Source organism: Oncorhynchus keta, chromosome 10 (genome assembly GCF_023373465.1).
Source record: "Oncorhynchus keta strain PuntledgeMale-10-30-2019 chromosome 10, Oket_V2, whole genome shotgun sequence".
NCBI lineage: Eukaryota > Metazoa > Chordata > Actinopteri > Salmoniformes > Salmonidae > Oncorhynchus > Oncorhynchus keta.
Window position 1 is genome coordinate 45,163,314 of NC_068430.1, and position 16,672 is coordinate 45,179,985.

The 16,672-nt window shown below is 40.5% G+C and overlaps 1 protein-coding gene across 3 annotated transcripts in view; it reads right to left on the bottom strand.

Moving 5' to 3' along the window:
• Nucleotides 1–287: 287 nt before the first annotated feature.
• LOC118388828 (uncharacterized) overlaps nucleotides 288–16,672 on the bottom strand; it is a 55,852-nt gene continuing 39,467 nt past the window's right edge. For all 3 annotated transcript variants that reach the window (XM_052527153.1, XM_052527154.1, XM_052527152.1), the window contains 4 exons: nucleotides 12,980–13,176; nucleotides 11,185–11,231; nucleotides 10,607–10,669; nucleotides 288–9,309 (listed from right to left, as the gene is read on the bottom strand). In XM_052527153.1, the coding sequence (XP_052383113.1) occupies nucleotides 10,615–10,669; nucleotides 11,185–11,231; nucleotides 12,980–13,176 (299 nt within the window). In that variant the 3' untranslated portion in view covers nucleotides 288–9,309; nucleotides 10,607–10,614. The remainder of the gene's footprint in view (nucleotides 9,310–10,606; nucleotides 10,670–11,184; nucleotides 11,232–12,979; nucleotides 13,177–16,672) is intronic.

Here is a 16,672-nt window from a genome sequence, read left to right on the forward strand (position 1 = left end):
GACTAAGATTCAATCTGATTGCTCATGTAGATAATGCCGCTTTTAAAGACAATGTTCCCACTTTTGCAGAGATTGCATTCACAATAAATAATGCAGATGCCGGATCAATCGGATATGACCTTTAAATGTCGACTCAAGCGAGCTATAATGCAGATCTAATGCGGATCAGATTGAATTTCGGCCTAAAACAATAAAGCAAGGAAAAATGGACCAATATAAATGGACCGCCCCTCAACTTCAATTTACTGCAATTGTACATAAGAGTCAAAATATTTAACAGGTCCATGTCAATCTTAACAATCATTTTTTATTATTATTACTATGATTTTATACAGAATTAAAGTAGTACATATATGATCCAGGGGCTTACCATTATATAATATTAATACATACATGATCTTGGGATTTACCATTATCTAATACATACATGATAGTGTGGATTACCATTATCTAATACATTGTGTAATGATCACATTTTTCAGAAATAAAAGATCATCCGATGGTGAAACACATGGGTTATTACTTCAATGGTGTTCAATTGCACTTATTACAGGGCACAGGTTATATTGAAACATTTCAGAATTTAGGTAACATACTGAAAATCGAATTGCAGTTTCTATTTAAGTGTGTAAGCCCAATGCTAGTAAAAGTTTCTCAACACAGTCATCAATTATCAGAACTTAAAATGTATTCCCTTACTTCACAAACAGAAGTATACAAACTGACAGAGGAGGTTATTTAAGCAATAATGCATGAGAACCAGTGGATTATTGTGAATAAACCATGGCTGAGGTTTGCTTGCTACCCAAACTCCTTGCTCTGGCTGAACGCTATGCCACACCCACGGACAATATGTTTCTTCTCTGCAATGAGGCTAGATCTGAGTACCTCCCTGATGATTTCTAGAACGCAAACACATTCTAACCGTTCTGATTGGTCCCAGAAACTGATGGGTTGGGCCAGAGCCAGAACACTTGGGTAAAGCAGCATTTGATACTCTGATTGGTTAGAGATGATCCAATCAGTGATGGTATTGTTTTGTACAACACTCCTCATTTTGACGGCTCTACAAACAACTTCAACTAAGGCAATAAACGTTGATTTGATTTCTATTGCAACATTGTTGCACAGATTGGAGAGGCAGACAGCAAGGCTTATACAAACCCCCGCTTTTGAAAATCAAATGAAAGGCTAGAAGTAATAGGAAATGTTTATTAGTGGAGATAAAGTTTATGAATTGCTTGACTGGGCTGTGGGACAGTGGTTGCACAGTGATAATTAAAATGCTTAATAATTCAAATGGATAATCCGTGAATAACACATATCAACCAATCAGCATCCAATATCCAAATTACCCATTTTATAGCATATACTTTCATTGGCATCAGCCAACATTTTTACAAATGTTCCATCCAGAGAATACATTTATTTTTTTCTGGACAACACAGTATTTCCTATCAAAACCCGAAGGGTCATTCAAAAGAATTAGAACGCGTATAAATAGGCCTGTGTCTGGATTTGATTAGAGCTTTGATCAAAAAGCCGGATGCTACCTGAGGCTGATAAGCCATACATGAAATACATTTTATGAGCCCTACAATAAAGACATTTAATGAGCCCAAGCCCAAAAGATTGTGGCGTTATCCAATTCATGATCTATATATGATCTAGGCTACTGCACATTACACACAACAGAACAATTGAAAAGCCCATAGGTGTAGCTAGCTACATGCTCACTTGGGTAAATACAAGAAACTAACTCCAGTAGGCTAATGTTTATGAGTGTGAACTGTATTAATGTACTGCAGTGGTGGAAAAAGTACCCAATTGTCATACTAGAGAAAAAGTAAAGATACCTTAATAGTAAATGACTCAAGTGAAAGTCACCCAGTAAAATACAACGTGATTAAAGAGTCTAAGAGTATTTGGTTTTAAATATACTTAAGTATCAAAAGTAAATGCACTTAACCCTTGTGTGGTGTTTGGGTCTGAGGGACCCATTTTCCTGTTTACAAACAGAAAAATTATACAATGAATTATTTGTTCAACTTGAGACTCATTGGCCTTGACTCATTTTCTGTGAAGAACATGTAATATAACACATTTTAATTGAGTACACACTGTGCACCTCCCTACACCTTTTTATTACACATGTGGTGTTCGTGTCCACTGGATCCAAGGGCAATACAAGTGTGGAAAAGTCTGTGTACATCTGAAAACAAGTTAAAAAGTGTGCCTTCACTCTGTCTTCCTCCTCCCTGGGCCTTCTGTTTCAACATGCACCAATAACCTGCCTGTCTCCTGCTTTTCTCACACTCTTTACCCTTTGTAGTGTCTTGCGCGATGAGGCACAATGTTATTTCGATACATTGTTAAAAAACATTTAAAAAATAGCTTTGCATGTGTGGCTCCTAACCACAATCAATCAATTTGGCAAAAATAATCTCTGCTCAGAGGGCCTTAGAAAGAGAGAGAAGCTAGTGGAAGGAGCATCCTCCACTTTGGAAGATGAAGAATTTTCCCAAATATGGAGTTCAGGAGGACAAGATTGACCCTTAGCCAGCCCCAGGACCAGTCCATCAGCAACCAGCTCATCAGCAGCCTGCAGGAGGAGAAATATGGATGTCCAGAAATTGTGACATTGAATAGTCTTCTTGCCCATGGAATGAGCCACCCGACATGCCTGCCAATGTGATAAGAATGATACCAGGGCCGTGATGGCGGTTACTCATGCGCAGGACATAAAGTCTAATTTTGAACTGTTCATCCCAGACACCATCCAGAAAATCTGGACTGCACTAATTTGGAGGGAAGGCGTGTTTTTGGAGAGAGATGGAAGGAGAGATGGAAGGAGATTGACCAAACTCGTTTAAATGCATACTGTGGGATTCTTATCCTTGCTGGTGTGTTCAGATCCAATGGGGAATCCACAGATTCCTGTGGGATGCAGAAACTGGCAGAGAACTTTTCAGTGCAACAATGTCTCTGGAAAATCTCCACATTATTTCCAGGATTATCTACTTCGATAACCGAGACACCAGACCAGCTCGGCGGCAGAGAGACAAGCTAGCTGCAATCAGGTCAGTGTGCGACAAGTTGGTGGACCAGCCTCCCCTGTTTTACCACCCTGGGCTCAATGTTGGCCCTTCAGGCAGTATATACCGTCTAAACCCACAAATATGGAATCAAGATCTGGGTTGCCTGTGATGCTGCTTCATCAGCTCGGATCTTGCAAGTGTATACAGGGAAGCCAGCAGGAGGAGCCCCTGAGAAAAACCATGACATGAGACAGGGACTCCATGGCCACAACATCACATGAAATAACTTTTACTTCACACAACCGGGGCAGGAGCTCCTCAAGAGGAAGCTGATGATGGTAGGAACAGTATAAAAGAAACAAGCCAAAGTTCCCACTTCAGCTGCCGAATACACAGAACAGGCCTATCAATTCCTCTAAGTTTGTGTCCACGACCAACACGTCCCATGTGTCCCACGTGCCAAAGAAAGGCAAAAATGTGGTCCTGATGAGGACGCTGCATAGGGATGGGAGAATCTGTGACCAGGAACATTAAAAAACAGAAATCATAATTGATTTCAATGCTACAAATGGAGGGGAGGACAACTTATACAAGCTGGTGACTGGCTACAGCTGCAAAAGAAGAACCCTACGCTGGCCACCTGTCATATTCTTCAACATCTTGGACATCTCGCACTACAACGCGTTTGTCAACGCGTTGAGCCCAGATTTGAACAGAGGGAAGCTCCGGTGGAGACGGCTCTTTCTCGAGGAGCTGGGCAAGGCATCGGTAAGACCAGAAATCCAGAGGAGGCAACATATCCCAAGGATCTCAACTTCTGCAGCCATCGCGAGGAGGATTCAGGAGGAGGATGCTGGTGCCCAATCCGCCCGACCCACAGAACAAACAATTCCAATACCGGAAGTATGTGTGAGTGATGTTGCATTTGTGTGTTTCTGACTCTCCTACCTTGGCCTGCTGTAACTATATATGTGAGTGAGATGTTAGTAAAATTCCTGAACTAAGTGTTGACATCACTCTAGATTGCAGCCGGAAGCAACAAGAAGAAGAACAAGAACAAGAAGAAGCGCTGTGATGTGTGTGGGCCCAAGAAGGACAGGAAGACACAGTGCACATGCATAAAGTCTAAGAAATACATTTGCAACACACAGTAAAACTCTGTCCCTCGTGGTGTGTAGACCGTCCATAATTTGTGTTCAATGGGGATGATTTGTAATTTACATAAAATACTGTTGGTTAAATTACTCCTTTCAATTTGTTCAGATCGAAACAATAAACATCAATAGTGATGAAAACCTTGTTGTGATTATAATGACTGCTGTTTACAAAAATCACATGTACTGTAAATGGAAAATATTAACCATTGATATTAGTCAACATCAAAGTATTAGGTATTTTTACGTAAATTGTTATGGCTGTATTGTTTTAAAAACCCAATAATGTCATGGGTCCATCAGACCTGCGAACATTGGGTGAATAACAAAAACATGAACTCCACACAAGGGTTAAGTGAAGAGATGTGCTGAAACTGAAAAGCTATAGGTAGGTAATGACTTCCTTTTCAACGTGGAAAAAAATGGTGGACCAAGACCTGCTAGCTACGTTAGCTAGCTAGCTTGGATTTTCTACAAGGAATCTGCCTCCCGAAAAAATATTTTTACAGGTGGGTGTGACACCTACTCCCATTGCCTGCTGCACCGCTGCTTGGATTCCACCTGGTGATCTATTCACCGTCTGCCCTGGCCTGTCTCCCCCTGTCTGGTACAGGAACCCTCGCCACACTCCCCCCTCTCCCCCCTCTCGCCCAAGCTTTCGCTCACCTCCAGCACACTGACTATTTTTTATTTTATTGTGCTTTATGTTGTTTGCCTCATGACTCCTGTATGCTTTGTTGGCTATGAACTTGCTTGGTTACCCGGCCGTGGGACAGAATATGTTTGTTCCCACACTCAGGACACTTACACAGACTCTTGGCCACCTATCCTGTTCTAACCACCTCTCGCCAGCTTTGTATTCATCTTACCTGATGAAATTGCTGTACAATATGGTCTTGTTGCCATCTAATGCACATTCAAATGTCATAAATCAACACCCCAAACTCTCCCTATCCTCTGCCATGCCCTGATTGTATTACTGCTGATGATATCTGGAAATGTGCATGTACACCCTGGCCCATCTACTGTTGCTGGCCCCTATTCTCACTTGTGCTCTGATATCTGATTTACTGATTTCTGCTCTCGTAAAAGCCTGGGTTTTCTGCACGTTAACACTAGAAGCTTATTACCTAAAATGGATCAATTGAAAGTGTGGGTTCACAGCTCCAATTCAGATGTGTTGGTCATTACTGAGACATAGTTAAAAAAATAGTGTTTTGAACACTGTCGTTAATCGTTCTGGTTATAACCTTTTTCGGCAAGACAGGTCTTCCAAAGGTGGTAGAGTGGCAATCATTACCAAGGAACACCTTCAGTGCTCGGTCGTCTGCAGCAAGTCTGTCCCCCCAAAATTTGATTAGCTGGTTTTAACCATTAACCTTTCAAGTAGCTCTTTGTTGACTTTTGCTGGAAGCTATTGTTCACCATCAGCACAGGCCTGTATCCTAAATGCCCTAACCTCTCTCATGGCCCCTTACACGAACACTGAATTTGTTCTGCTAGGTGACCTAAACTGGGAAATGCTTAAACCACCTGAACAAGTCCTAAAGCAATGGGACTCCCTAAATCTTTCTCAGATTATTACCAATCCCACAAGGTATGACTCCAAACACCAAGAAAAGGTTACTCTCCTTGATGTTATCCTCACAAATAATCGTATCAGTCTTGACATATCAGTCTTGTTTTTCTGTAATAACTTTAGTGATCACTGTTTTACTGCCTGTGTGATTGTAACGGCTGCTTAGTGAAATGGCATGTCCTGATTTGTCATAGAAGCTTGCTAAAAAACTTTATTGAGCAAGTCTTCCTTCATGACCTGGCATTTTTTTCAGTGGTATTGTTAAGAAAAACACCCCCATAAAGAAAATGAGAATTAAAAACAAGTTCAGCCCCTAGTTCGACAGTGATCTGGCAGAGTTACTCCACCTCAAGAATTCCATTTGGCTAAAGGCTCGGAACACACACACACTCAGGTTGACTGGCTCTCGTTTAGGCAAATAAGAAATAAGTGCACTCAGGGTATCCGGCAGGTTAGTTACTTTAAGGAGCAATTCTCTCTCTGTGGGTCTATCCCCAAGAAGTTCTGGAGAACGGTTAAAGACCTGGAGAATAAACCCTCCTTCTCAGAGCTGCCCATGTCCCTTAATGTTGATTTTGTGGTTGTTACTGACAGGGAGCACATGGCTGAGCTGTTTAATCACCACTTCATTAGTCAGGATTTCAATTTGACTTAGCCATGCATCCTTGCCTGTCCAACATTCCTCATCTCTCACCCCTTCTAATGTGACTAGCCCCGATGCTCCTCCCTCTTTTTTCCCCTGCCCTGCTACAAATGTTCTACCTGCAGGCAGTCACTGAGTCCGAGGTGATAAAGGAGCTCCTTAAACTTGACCCCAAGAAACCATCTGGGTCAGATGGTTTAGACCCTTTCTTATTTAACATTGCTACCCCTTTCATCGCCAAGCCTATCTCTGACCTTTTTAACCTGTTTCTCCTCTCTGGGGAGGTTCGTATTGCTTGGAAGGCAGCCACGGCGTGTCCTTTATTTAAAGGGAGATATCAAGCTGATCCTCACTGTGTTGTAACAACTTGTCAATAATCAACTGACTGGCTTTCTTGACGTCTATAATATTTTCTCCGTGACAGAGAATCCTCTATTTCATGGAAGATCAAAGTTATGTGGTGTGCATGACACCATCCAAACAGTCTTTGAGAGTCAAGTTAACACTGTGTGTAACAGTGGTCACCAACCGGGCGATTGCAATCGACTGGTTGATTTCTAAGGCTTTTCTAGTCGGTCACCAAACGTTTATGTAGGCGGTGTTCCGATTTAAATGTGGAACCATTTCATGTGTCTGAAGGTACAAATCAAGTGCACTATAGGCCTACCGCTGGCCAATCGGATTGCTGCGATTTCTCTGCAGTAATGTAGCAGGCATTAATAAAAGCTACAGTGAAGTTGATACTGTGAGATTTCCAAACGTTTAAAACCATGACTAGAGAGAGACTGTCAATGAATACTGTAAGGAGCTGCTGTTTTTATGAGCGAGTTCATGTTAAAGTTCTTGAGAGAGACGGAGGCTCAACACCTTTAGTTGGCGCTCCCTATTCTGATTTCTAGAAAAACAAGCCTTGATCTGGTCGTCCCCGTTTTAGTTTTGCTCCGCTTTTTGGGTTGGTTCCTCTTTACGTTTTCATGTGGATTTTCTTTGGTTTTTGCTTCTTCTTGGGCTAATTTAGTGGGTGCTCATTGTGGGTTTATTTTAGGTCCCAGTAGTCAACTTTCTGTGGACAACCTCATGAGTGTCTTCCCGAACCCTTCCTAAAACCTCACTTGTTTTGTTTGGTTGTTGTCACTGACTTTTTGTAAGTTCCCCTTTCTGTTTGAGCGACCATTTTTGATTTTCTTGCTGGGGAATTTAACACTTGCACTACAAATACTGGAGCTCTAATGAATGAGTAGGGAAGTGTATTGATAAGCTTTTTTAGTTATTATTAGCGGCTTTGGTCTTTTTTTAATATCAAGGAACATTTCACTTTCTTTGTTCATAGGAGTAACAACATACATTTTTGCATGACGCAGGAATAATGCAGTGTGACTCGAGTTTTGCCATCAGCTGGAAGACAGTGTTCCATTTTGGTCAGTGGAAGAATGGGAGAGCGAAGGGACGTTGAGAGGCGGACCCTCAGTCTGCAGCTCTCCCTCCGCTGAGACTGACCATCAGATGCAGGCACCATCAGCCCAGTAAAAGAAAAATATTTATTACAGGGTGTGATCATGGAGCCTACCTCAAATATATATATATATTTTAAATGATCTGAACAACAATTAATTGGCAAGGCAATTCAAGCAAAGCCAATATGCAGTGATAATGTATTGGCCCTATAGCCTACTACACAAACCTTACGGCGACAGTACTGTTTTTAATAGGTTAATGTTGCATAGGCTTACGTTTTTTAAGCTATGTTGAAAATAATCCAAGCAGTAGATCTGTGCTTGCATTTTGACTCAAAGTGATCTTGACTGAAAAGGTTGGTGACCACTGGTATACAATAATTACTGACGAATTCCTTCAAACCTTTTTCACAATAAAAAGGGAAGTAGGCCGATATTGTCTAACTTTGATAGCGTAAGATTAGGTATCCTATAGTCTAAAACATTTCAGGCAACAATAAACAAGCATGTTTACATCTCCGCTGTTGAAAATCAACTGATAGGCTAGAAGTAAAGGGAAATAATGTGTAGATGCTTTTTTTACTGTGATATAAAGTTTTATGATGCACAATGATAATCAAAATGGAACTGGCATTTGTCTTGGATTATTGTGAATAACTAACTCAACCAATCAGCATCCAGTATCCAAATGACCCGTTTTATAACACAATTTCATTGGCATCATGGCATGAGAGACATATTGAAATCCTTTTCTTCATTTGCTAGGGATAAAACAAGAGAATATCAGAAGTCAAATTCATATAGTATGCTGCATGGCATGTAGGGAGTACACTCAAAACAAATAACTATGGGTGTTCTGTTTGTATTTAATCTGTTTTGTATTCAATCTATTGATCTCCAAAAATACATCCTCTGTCCACTTGGGGTGATGACACCTTGTATTGCTTTGGCTCATGGGGCCCAACTCCATTGAACAATGTCATGAGACTCTTTCAGTCACATGGAAAGACTTCCTTTAGTTTAATGTTGACTTGCACTGTTGCGCTGATGGCTACTAGGTCAAAACTTGGAGGATTGTTTGGTCCATTCTATTTCATGGAAGATCAAATATGTGTGTGTGGTGTGCATGAAACTGTCCAAACAGTCGTTGAGAGTCAAGTTAACGCTGTGTGTAACAGATAAATTCACTCAAACCTTTTTGACAGCAAAAGGGAAGCATGCAGATATTGTGTAATTTGGAGAGCATATGATTCTCTGTTAAATCTTTCAAGCAATATAAACTTAATTTGTATAAAAATAGGTACCTTTAGAATTTTTTTTTATATTTATATACAAAAATGGAAAACTTTCACAAGAGGTAAATAGTTGCCAAATTTCCATGTCTTCTCTTGTTTGATGAATTACGTGGTTGTTGATCTCTTACTGGCAGGTTAAACCAATCCTACAGAGAGAGAGAGAGAGAGAGAGATAGAGAGAGGTTACTCAGAGTAAAAGTAAATGAGTTTAAATACAAACACTCAAGTAGAAATACAATTACTGAAAAACACTCAAAAGTACAAGTTCTCGGAAAAGCTACTCAATTACAGCAACGAGAGTAGTTTTAATTAGTTTACTTTACACCTCCGGTTATGGGCTATCATGTGACATGACCTAGATTTTAACCTTTTATTATAAGCATTGTGTAGGAAAGAGAATTACACCAAAAATGACATTAATTGTCTGGGGTTGATGCTTGACCAATTGACGCAAAGAAAAGGGATAGTTGGCTGACAAAGCTTTAAATAAAAGTTAGAATCCAGGTCATGTGACATCATTGTCCTAAACACAGGTCCCTAGGAATAGTATTACACTGTTTCTCTCCGATCTCAATAGGGATCCAGTCTATCCCAAATATGGGGCCACAATCCCAGATACCCTTCTTGAGTAATTGAGACACATAAATACCATTTGAAATGAAAGACTTAAAACAAAACCAGACTCTGGCCATTTTAAGAGCTTGAAGCGGAATAAGGGTTCAAGATGTTATTTCCACATATTTTCACGTTTGTGCATTTTCGTCAGAAATAATTGCCTATGTGTACGTACCTCCATGTGTGTGTAAAATATAACTGTTCTCAATTTTTTTTATTCATAGATTTTGTATCCTGTGTATTTGACGGTGATAGTGGTGGTCTAACCGATCTATCTTAAGATCATTGCACTTACTGTAGTCACTCTGGATAACAGCATCTGCTAAATTTCTGCATTTTTATCCAAATTTACTTATTGACATTGCCTTCTTCCGTTCAATGTTCTCTATGTATATGGTACTCTAAATACCCCAATTCATGTTGTTAAGTTCAAAAGAATACAACATAAACATTTCCAGCACCATTCAAACCAATATGGGTTCAGAACTTATCGTCCCAAACTCTCAAAATGTAAAATGTAAATGTTTTACATACAGATCTCATATTTCTGTATTGAATCTTTTTTCCCACCCTTTTTAAGTATCATTTGTGGATGTATCAAAAAATATATATTTTGTTAATTTTGATGGATAGCATTTAGCAAAAAAACATTATTTGTCTCTTTGAAATTAAACCATTAAACAATAAAACCTAATTTACCGATGTCTATGAAAATGGATATATAGCGTTTTGGAGTGAAACTCTTCAGATCTTCTCTAATGACATCCAAAAATCATTTTGCATTTCACTCTCACTGAAGAAGTGGGAAGGTAGGGTAGCGGCTCTTACCAGCTCTCTCAATCCTTGGCTTTACAATATTGTAGCTCAATGTCCTCAATGCTGCTGCATGCCCTGTGGACCATGTTATACACAGGTTAGATTTCAGTGCAGACTAGACAATGGCATTGTGAGGGTGAGGTATCATATTCATTATGTAAAAATAAGTTGCAACAGAACAGACCATTTCTGCAGTTTTATCCTAATCAATTATCTGAAACAATACATTCATTGATCTGGACATAGGGATGGACACCAGGATCACTAGGATAACACTGAACATACCAATAAATGCTGTTGTCTAACATTTATATAGCCTATAATGTAGGTTTCCAGATATCTTTACAGGAAAAATCGATATGAGTTGGAGTTCATTATAAGTTGCAAATGATCTCGAGCCAAAACAGTGAGTCCATCACCTGACAATTTCTGTAGCTGTAGCACACCAATGCCATAATGTCTGTGCTGTGGTTGTCGTTGCTTAGCAATAGTGCCACGCTGATTAGTGTAAATAGCCTTCAAAGGACTCCACTGTTCATTATGTTTTCTATTTTTACATGACATTTAAGGATATAATTAAATAAATGTACCTCTGGTTTTCAATTATGCTGGTACTGTGGATAAGTGCTTGGAGTCTCTGGAAGAAAAAAAAATGTAATTCGATTTTCATTTAGGAATCAGAGGGAAGAGTTAGCATAGTTTTTCCCCACTGTTAGAGGTAGATGTAAACTACCACTGAACAAAAATATAAACGCAACATGTAAATTGTTGGTCCCCTGTTTCATGAGCTGAAATAAAAGATCCCAGAAATGTTCCACATACACAAAAAGCTTATTTCTCTCACATTTTGTGGCACAAATTTGTTTATATCCCTGTTATTGAGCATTTCTCCTTTGCGAAGATAATCCATCCACCTGATAGGTGTGGCATATCAAGAATATGATTCTGCACCTTGTGCAGGGGACAAAAAAAGGCCACTCTAAATTGTGCAGTTTTGTCACACAACACAATGCAACAGATGTCTCAAGTTTTGAGGGAGAGTGCAATTGGCAAGCTGACTGCTGGAATGTCCGCTAGAGCTGTTGCCAGATAATTGAATGTTAATTTCTCTACCATAAGCTGCCTCCAATGCCGTTTTAGAGAATTTGGCAGTACGTACAACCAGCCTCACAATTGCAGACCAGGTGTATGGTGAAGTGTGGGCGATTGGTTTGCTGATGTCAACATGGTAAACAGAGAGCCCCATGGTGGCAGTGGGGTTATGGTATGAGCAGGCATAAGGTACGGGCAACAAACACAATTGTATGTTATCAATGGCAGGGAATTCTTTGAAGACAGTACAATTCCCCAAAAATACTCTCTGACACAGCATTACAGAATGAAGTGCTACTGAAATCACTTCAGGCTGTTTTCAGTGTTTCATTAACTTTGCATTAAGCACTAACCCAGCAAAAATGTCCAGATTAACACAATGCAGGCTAAAATATTGGCCTCAAGTAGGCTGCCCACATTGGGCCCGTGTGCCTTTCCTCATCAACTCATTGCCCCAGTGTGTCCCAGTGTGGATAGCCCATATCCTTTGAGGGCAGCCCTCACTTTGCTTGAAATAATCAACTCGTTTGCCAGCACACAATGCCCACATTGGCACAATGTTGGCACAATGTGGGCCCAATGAGGGTTAAAACATTAGACCCATGTAAACTGCCCATATTGTGCCAATGCACCTTTTTGCTCATCGGCTCCACATTGCCCTCACTTTGCCTGAAATAAGCCCACCCTTAAGAAGCAGGATGTACAGGTCCTGGGCTGGCGTGGTTACGTGTGGTCTGCGGTTGTGAGGTCGATTGGATGTACTGCCAACGACGTTGGGGTAATGGTATGAGTAGGCATTAACTATGGACAATGAACACAATTACATTTTATCGATGCCAAATTTGTATGCACAAAGATAGCGTGATGAGATCCTGAGGCCCATTGTCTTGCCATTAATCCGCCGACAACACCTTGTGTTTCTGCATGATAATGCATGGCCCCATGTTGCAAAGGTCTGAACACAATTCCTGGAAGCTGAAAATCCTTCAGTCCATGGCCTGCATACTCACCAGACACGTCACCCATTGAGCATGTTTGGGATGCTCTGGATTGACGTGTACGACAGTGTTCCAGTTCCCGCCAATATCCAGCAATTTCGCACAGCTATTGCCAGGAGTGGGACAACATTCCACAGGCCACAATCAACTTTATGCGAAGGATATGTGTCGCGTTGCATGATGCCAATGGTGGTCACACCAGATACTGACTGGTTTTCTTATCTATGCCCCTACTTTTTTTAAAGTATCTGTGACCAACAAATGCATATCTTGTTCAGTGTGTGATCCATCTTACCTTCTTCTCACTGAGACAGAATAGGGTAATGATCAGGACTGGTCCGCTGCACACTGCTGCAATGATAAAGGCTGTCTGGTAGGAGATGCTTAGATCGGAATGACCAGTTTTCCCATGCCGGAATTCCTTCACTGAGCCTTCACTGGACCTTTCTGAAATAGGAGCATCATCTGCAGCTGTCCTCTCTGACAGGATATCTGAGGGAGAATGAGGAAGAGCATGAGCCATTGTTTGGAGACTGAATCTTTATTCAAAGCTCAAGGGCAATTATTTGATGGTACAAAGTGCAGTGGGGAACCATGAGTGCCATCTAGGCATTTATTCAATTCAAACTAAAATGTTGTCATTTATATATCATCTTTACGATGCTTTTGATGATCTTCTGATGTCATCTCTTCAGTTTGTGTTGGAAAGAGAAGGGTTAATACTGAAGAGAAAAAATATCCAATCACGATTTTCTTTGGTGGTCTCTGCGTAGAAATATCTAGCTAGCTCAGCTAGCCATTGGCTAGGCCTTCAGAAGCTGGACAGAAGGCCTTTGCGAGCGAAACCAACCAAAGGGCGGGGTTTGGGCTTTGAGAAGTCAATGATGGATGTGAAAAATGATTCCTTAGCTTTACATTTTATCAATCTAAAGGCACAACCTAGATTCGAGCCAATGTCTTAAGTAGTTAAACATGTTATTACTCCAACCTCATGAAAGCAACAAACTGACACATTTTTCATTTTCATGCAAAACAACTTGATATCGAAGGAGTGCCTTTGCACATGAGACGACCTTAGTAGAAGTGTTTCTAGTACGCAGGAGCTTTGCTAGCCAACATCGCCATAACATTGTCTACAAGTGTGATCGGAGATTCTATTGTAGAAGCAGTTTTAGCTTCATACTGTACTGTCTTTGATTCAACTGTATTAGAGGTGAATCTTGGGGTGATTGTGGAGTGAACCAATCACATTTTGACTTGCAATGGGTGGGACAGTTTAAAAAAAGAGATGTGTCTAGGCCTTCTTAAAGGCTTAGACAGGTCACTACTGAGAGCGCAAGAAAAAACAATCAGTGGCGCAAGCAGTAGTTTTCTCATGCTAATACTAGTAACGTTAGTTAGCTTGTGTTGTAGTAGAGTGACAATGGCGATAGCAGCTGCAGCAGCTGTTATCAAATTCAAGGTGGATGTTACTCATTTGCTAGCAACACCCTTTTCAAGATTAACTTTCACACTCTTTCAAACTTAATTTGCAAATGATCTTCATCTAGTGAGTGGCACAGTTGTTTTTTTTTTTGCAACTCACTTGTTATTAGTTATCTCTTTGAAAGCAATGAAAAATTGCTGAACATGAACTTCCGATCACTGGTTAGGGAGTGAAGGATACATGGAGAAAATCGGATGTGAAATGAAAATGGATGGCCCTCCCTGAATGCTTGAAAAAAAACTAGTGACCCCTATACCCAAAATAATAATGAAAACAAAGTGCATAGCAGAGAACATGTCTACCGTTTACCCTCACTTCCTGAACAGACCAGAGCCTTAGATATGCAGTTTTAGAAACTGTTCTTCGTCCTCTAAGCATTTTATGGCAACACAGGAATGTTGACGTGCACAGGGCTACAGGCCAGAAGATTGTGTATTCGCAGACCACCGTGAACAAGAATAGGGGTGGAAAGATCTCCTTTATAGTAAAAGCATTGCATGACTCTATCATCGTATTTGCAGGTCTGAGAAAAGAAATGCCTTTTATAAAAATGTCATGTTGTTCTATGTCATTTTACATATTAGCTGACACACAAATTACAAAAATGACAGGCTAAGTATGGACAGAGATAGGCCTGTGTGTTCCTCTTATCATATTTCTCCAATGCCAAATCAGTGTGTCTTGTTTACAACGAATCTGCCCCCGTTTACAAATAATTATATCTGAGACGTTATTAGGAATACAAGCATGGTACTTTCAAAAGTTAGGCCTGCTTTCCACCCCAGACAGAGTAGGTTCAAGTTTCAGCACCATAATGTAAGAATCTGGCTTATTGTGAGGTCAATAAATCTGAATGACACATAATGGGCAATAAATGCTGTATTTTGTTTTTCATCACATCAATTACAGTAGTAGCAAGCTATCAAAGTTGACCTCTAGTCTTCCTTATCTTCGCGCTCTCCGTCTCAAACTGAACAGAACATGGGCTATAGGCTAGTCCGCCCACAAGATGGTGCGTTTTTGGATAAGGCCTATTTTCTGAAGAAACCTTTGACTTTCCTCCTGAACTGCCACTGTAGCCTTAAACAGCACAGCCATTGGTTAAGCAACACACAAATGTTGTTGATCAGCAAGAGCAGAGCAGGCCGGGGCTCAGGTTTGGAATATCCATTGCAGTGTGTAATGCAGACTAATTATATTGACACCATTCCAGCAGCTATTTTAGAAATATAAACGTATTCTGTGTTTATCCAAGCAGGCACTTCACAGCCTATAGGCTATGGATCATTTGGTTGAGACCACAATATTGAAATTGATATTGCGCTCCCAGCGGAGAATCAGAGATGAGGGGGCGGTAATCATACACATATCGTTATGTACATCCTAAATTAGCAACTAGTTCTATTTCTGAGAAATATTGAAATTTCATCAATTGAAAAAATACGAACTCCTCTCCTCGCCCTGAAAAGCATGACCCTCTCCCATTTTCCTCCAGGTAGTCATTCTGTAAATTTCGATCTGTCCCTTAGTGTGATGAACATGATCAATATATATTTGCAATGGGAAGTAAACAGCTAATATTCATTTTGGAAAATAAATGATTGTGTTTTTGTATTGTTATAATTTCATGAGGCCTAACATTATTTGATGCCGTGTGTGACTGCTGTCGCCTGTCTATCAGCCTCGTCTATGAGGCTTTGACCGAAATTGTCTCACCTTCAGCGCCATGGAGTGCTGAAGGTGTTGTTGTTGTCAGTCTTTCTGATAGTGTGATGGTGGTTTTAGGCTACCATAGGTTGTGTAAACAGTGTGTTTTTTTATTTTGCTGGTTGCATTATTTTATGCTGTGTCACGTGTGACTATGCCGTTTCTGTCTCTGCGCGTGCCCTGCAGCCCAAAGCGTGGCCAGGCATGTTTGATTAATTCATAATGGAATCAAAAAGCATTGCTCCTCATTGGTCGGACTACAGAAGATATAATGACAGGCACATTAAGTGATGCTATGTTTTCTGTAAGTTTTTTTTGTTTTGGAGTTTGATACAACATATTGGAAGATTATTGGTCCCGCTGAAGGCCTAGGTCCTATAGTCACTGCACAAATGTTTTCTAAATATATTACATGGTGAAATGGTAATAGCACAGCATTTGGTAGTATCAGGTAAGTATCAGGTTAACCCTTGATCTACAAGTTCCTCGCCCCATGGAAATCCCCATCACAATTAGTCTGTTTAAGCTAGATATCAGTTTTTTTGCATGGGCTGCATCTCAATCCACCACATCAGCCGACATTGCCCTTCAGCATCTGCTGTGAAAGTTGGCTCGAGCTAGAGCTGTTTGTCAGACCATAAGAAATCCCCCAAATCAGTCTTCTCACAAAAACGTCTGTAGCGTTCGAATGGTTTGTCCTGCACACTAACCTGTCTGTGGAAAGCTGAAACTCCCACGAACACGATGGTGTTCTCCAGAAGGTTCTCTCATCTGAAGATCCCCGGTACAATATTT